Source organism: Quercus robur, chromosome 10 (assembly GCF_932294415.1).
Source record: "Quercus robur chromosome 10, dhQueRobu3.1, whole genome shotgun sequence".
Lineage (NCBI taxonomy): Eukaryota > Viridiplantae > Streptophyta > Magnoliopsida > Fagales > Fagaceae > Quercus > Quercus robur.
In genome coordinates this window covers 21,563,111-21,568,433 of record NC_065543.1, presented here as the reverse complement: position 1 = coordinate 21,568,433, position 5,323 = coordinate 21,563,111, and the positions used below count along the sequence as shown (strand labels likewise).

Here is a 5,323-nt window from a genome sequence, read left to right as displayed (position 1 = left end):
TATGATATATATATATATATATATATATATATATATATTTATAGGTAGGGTTTTTTGTAATTTTATATTTAGTTAATCGGGTCGGGTCGGGTCCGGGTTCAGGTCGGATTTTTTTTCAAAACCTAGATCCGACTCGGACCCGCTTCGGGTTTTTTTTTTTTTAAAACCCAAACCTGACCCTATTCTTTATCGGACCAGGTAAAACCCGCCCCATTAGGGTCGGGTTGGACCGGGTATCTGCGGGTCGGACCCAAATTGCCATCCCTATTTAAACATAGGCGGTAGGAGTATTTTGAAACAAAAAAAAAATCCGGTCCAAACATGAACAACCCTTAAATAGTAATATAGAAATAGGTAAGATAAAAAAATGGTCAAAGTTGTTGGCTGGCAGTGGTATAAATCATTGGAAAGTCCTCATTCGTCTCCCTTTTCAATTCTGACCGTCTGTCTGTCTGTCTGACTGTGTCTCTCGATTTCTCATCATCTTTACCAAACGTAGGTGTGTTGGGTTGCTGTTATTCAAATTCACAAAAAGAGCTTGAGATGGACACGTTCTACATATCTCATGGATCGCCAACGCTGTCAATAGACGACTCGATTCCGGCGAGACATTTCTTGAAGGCGTGGCAGGAAAAAGGTTTCTGCCAGCGCCCAAAGGCCATTCTCGTTATCTCTGGACACTGGGACACCGCTGTCCCTTCCGTCAATGTCATCACCGGCTTAAACGAAACCATCCACGATTTCTATGGCTTCCCCAAGGATATGTACAAGGTATTCTATACTATACTATACTATACACCCATACATAATAATATCTTTCTTTTCTTTTCTCAAATCCTACCTCTTTGATCAATAAATTATAAACGATTATTTGATATCTTTTAAATTTATTTACAAAATAATTATTTGATATATTTTAAATTTATTTACAAATATAGTTTTATATTTGTACATTTTTATTCATACATGCCCATAAACATAAACATATAATATTATATATATAAATCTCATTTTTGCAAGCTTGTTCACAGTCACATTATATATTTAAGCTTGGCTCGATCAATAGTTGAGCTTAAATTTGGATTTGAATTTGACTCTTGTGGTAATAAATAAACATAATCGGCCCCAAACAAACATAATTTGGATTTGAATTTGATTCTTATTTTCCAATTTGAGTTCGAGTGGTTCATATTCGGCTGTAATTATTTTACATATATTTTAAACAAATAATTATGGATAGGTTGGTGTGCACGTTGGTGGGGTTTGGTGGGTGATGTTGACCTTGAAACTAAGATTGAAAGTTTCGTTGTCTTGTTGTGCATTCCTACCTCATCTCTGTTTTGGAAGTTTCGTTAGTGCATCTCCGAGAGCTAAATATAAAATGCATTCTACTTTAGAGAGCAAACTCGTAAAATAGTCTGTTCATTTTTCAACTCTCTATATCCTGAATTTTTTTGGCTCATCAGTGGTTGGTCAAGTCTGTTGGGTTACTGTTCATTCTTTGAATGTTGTTAAAAAAAAAAAAAATAATAATGAATGAGGAAATAATATTTAAATGATATAAAGAATGAGATAGAGAATTTGTTGGAAAGTGTATTTGAAAAAATGAGTAGCTAAAAGGTAAAAGTTACTGTTCATTCTACAAATAATACAAAAATTTGCCTAATCTGCTGGAGACGCTCTTAGATTACACTTTTTAATTTTTTTATTTTTTTTATTTTATTTATTTTATTTATTGCTGTCCTTGGAATTGGGATCCATGGATAAAATAATTAAAGTTCCTTGAGTGCCTACTTTTATTATTTTGTTTCCAAGAAGCAGCCCTATGAAGAAAATTTTACTCTCATACAGATTTGGCAGTTGCAATTCAGTCATGCTTTTAAAAATTTTGCAACCATCAACTGGCATGACAAGTTTTTTCATGACTACTACAAAATTAGCATTCTTCCTTTCCCTATTGATTGCGAATGGCATCATAACTGAGCTGAATTGTCAGCTGGGGGTTTGCATGTGTTAATTGTCTTACCAGCAAAATTATGAATTTGTTTGATATCAGTAGTTGATAATGAAAGTTCTATATTCTTTTCTAAATCTTGAACATGGACCTTAAAGTTGTCACACAAATACTTATGCTTGACCGCTTATTGGGTCATAATTAGTAACTAACACATAAAATGCATAATATTTGTTAAGTTCTTGTCCATTGTAAGCTTAGACATGCTCCTAAACAAGAATAATAAGGTCATTAATTGGACTTGGAAACAAGAAGCTTTAACAAAAGTCAATCTTTTAATTTTCATGACAAAGTGCAGGGGAAGACACCACCTGAGCAACTTGGCTGTGTAAAAGATTTATTTTTTAGAAAATTCATTTATGTTACTGTCTTTTTTAATTCTTTTCCTCATTGCCAGCTCAAGTACCCAGCTCCGGGTGCTCCAGAATTGGCAAAGAGGGTAAAGGAACTGCTCATGGCATCAGAATTCAAGCATGTTGATGAGGATAGAAAACGAGGGCTTGACCATGGTGCATGGGTTCCCCTCATGTTAATGTATCCAGAGGCTGATATCCCAGTGTGTCAGCTCTCTGTTCAATCAGATAGAGATGGTACTTATCACTACAAGTTGGGCAAGGCATTGGCTCCTCTTAAGGAAGAAGGTGTCCTCATCATGGGTTCTGGAAGTGCTACTCACAACTTGAGGAACATTGGGGGCAGTTCTGTTCCTTCCTGGGCTATGAATTTTGATACCTGGCTTAAAGATGCTCTTCTTGAAGGAAGGTAATTGATAAGTGATTTGCCACTTTCTTTCTTACTTTTTTTGTCGTACATCTGGGTTATATTATGATTTTGGTATGGTTTGTAAGAAATTGATGGCATCCTATGTTGACATACATACTAGATATAATTATAACTTCATAATTGGGCAAGTAATGGCTAGGAGTTTATTAACTTCTAATAATGAGGCGTTTGCTTATATTTTGTGTAGATTGGTAAACTGAAAAGGTAGGTAGGGCGGACCTGGTGGTACGTAATTTGCATTTGGCGCTAAGTTTCATATGGTAGAATAGCATTCCATTTCTAAAGCAATGGCTTAAGGCTTTTTGTAGTCTAACATTCATTTTAGAATGATGTATTTAGGCTTTTTAGTCCATTTTAGGAGTTACTAGGCAAAGTACACTTAAAATTTTTTTGGCATGATTTAAAAATATGTACCTTCTTTAGTGATTCAATGATGGTTTAAATGACAGTTCCTCTCACAAAAATGGGTTGAGGGTGAAGGCATTATTCCAAAAACCCACTAGATGCATGTGGAAGTTAGCAACAATTATAGAAAAGAACCTGTTATTAGATATGGAGAAAAAAGAGCAAAAGAATTTTCATATCAATTGAGAATGATCAATGATATTTGTGTGTTGGGGGTTTTCTTATTCTCCTCACAAATGAAAGCCTTCTCATCAAGGTTGAAGGTTGCCTTCTTACTCTCTAATCACTGGGGCATAAATGAGTCACAAAATGCTAGTCTTTTTGACTTTCAGTGTCATTTGGATGGTCATTCCGGATCTGAGTTAGATTTTGAAATTATTTGCACGAGGGATGTTCCTTTGTGAGAACCAAAGTTGGTATCAAACAAAGTTGCTTATTATTGGCAGGGTTTGTCAAATACCTGAGAATGCCAACCACCCAATATATAAGGTAGTAAAAAAATACACACCATATGGTTAGCTTCTTTACTCCTCTTTTTTGATTCTTGCGTGGATGTAGAGTATATCTAATTTCATTAACTTTTTGTAGAATGAATTAAGTATTTAACTCTTGCTGTAGATATGAAGATGTGAATCACTGGGATGAGAAGGCACCAAGTGCAAAAATGGCTCACCCTTGGCCAGATCACTTCTATCCATTGCATGTGGCCATGGGTGCTGCTGGTGAAAATGCCAAGGCCAAAACCGCCCACCACAGCTGGGACATGGGTACTCTTTCTTATGCCTCTTACCAGTTCACAACAGCCACCAGTTGAATTTCCTTTGCAAAAGTGTGCTATTATACCGTATGTGCTGTATCTCCAAATAAGATTGGATACCAACCGGAAGTTCTTGAAGACAAGTTAATCTGTGTTTGTATAATATTGTAACTACCTTATGATAAGTTTATTATCTTAAAACCATAAAGATTTCACCTTAATAATGGCTTGCTTTTGGGGCCCATATATTTAATACTGATTAGTATCTGGTTGGCAAAAATTTGTGGAAAAGTACTTGATTTTTGTTTTGATATAACATACAAAACTCAAGTAGAAGTAGACATGGGATATCTCAACCCTCCTTTGCTTTTCCCTTTATATTTCCATTTCTATTTATTTCAACTTCCTAATTATTTAGTTTCAACCTTTTACCAAAGATAGCTTCAACTTGTTCTAGATTTCAAGGACTGTATTTTTTTTTTTTTTTTTTTTTTGAATGGGAACAAAGATTTCATTGCTTCAAGAAATTGGAATACAACAGGAAAGACAAAAGGGAAACAGACCCATAGGATCTAACCTGCTGGCGCAGGATCAACAAACCTAAGCAACATAAAAACCAGCCAGCTAAGAACTTAACAAGAAAACTATCCTGTTGAACTCCCTTTTCAAGAAGACAAAAAAGTACATTTGTAAAATTCCATTTGACGCTCGTATATGTAATATATACATACCCTGCATGCGTATAATTCACATTTTCAAGTTACCTGTGTTAAAATTCTTGGATCCACTAGTTGGGAAATTTGCAAATTCACTCTTCAATATTGGACTAGATGACCATTTCCAAAAAGAAAAAAAAAAAAGGACTAAATGAGAGGGCTTCTTTTCTATTCAAAAAAGAAAAAAAGAAAAAAAGAGAGGGGTTCTGAAATAAACAAAGAATTAGACAACAGGTTATAGCACGCCAATAAGTTGATTTGATTACAAGAATAATTGGGGGCTATGTGGATGCCCCACAAACGGGAGAAAAAAAAAAGCTGATTTAGGGCTTTTTCTCTATTTCTTTTGGTTTATTGCACATTGGGTTCCTAGCGATATGACTCTTTGTATGCTTGTGTTTCTAGGGTGATGTGTGTGTTTGTGAGTTCATTTTTCTTATTTCTATTTTAGGAATCGCTACCAACCGTTGGTTTTTTATTAGGTGTGATTGGTCACCTATTTGTCTAATTCTTTTTAAGTTACTTAATTAACAAAACTGATTTTAAGGATTTATTAACTAAGGTAAATCAGAAGTCTCGAACAAAAGATTTTGGACTCGGAAGTTTGGTTATATGTGGGGAAAGTTTTAGGCACTCCACAATGTCTAT

General features: G+C 34.9%; 1 protein-coding gene across 1 annotated transcript; it reads left to right on the top strand.

Moving 5' to 3' along the window:
- The first annotated feature begins 413 nt into the window (after positions 1 to 413).
- Positions 414 to 4,239, top strand: LOC126701730 (extradiol ring-cleavage dioxygenase). Its single transcript, XM_050400069.1, has 3 exons — positions 414 to 771; positions 2,412 to 2,776; positions 3,821 to 4,239. The coding sequence occupies exons 1-3, from the start codon at positions 544 to 546 to the stop codon at positions 4,014 to 4,016; spliced, it is 789 nt and encodes a 262-aa protein (XP_050256026.1). The 5' UTR covers positions 414 to 543; the 3' UTR covers positions 4,017 to 4,239.
- The last annotated feature ends 1,084 nt before the right edge of the window (positions 4,240 to 5,323 follow it).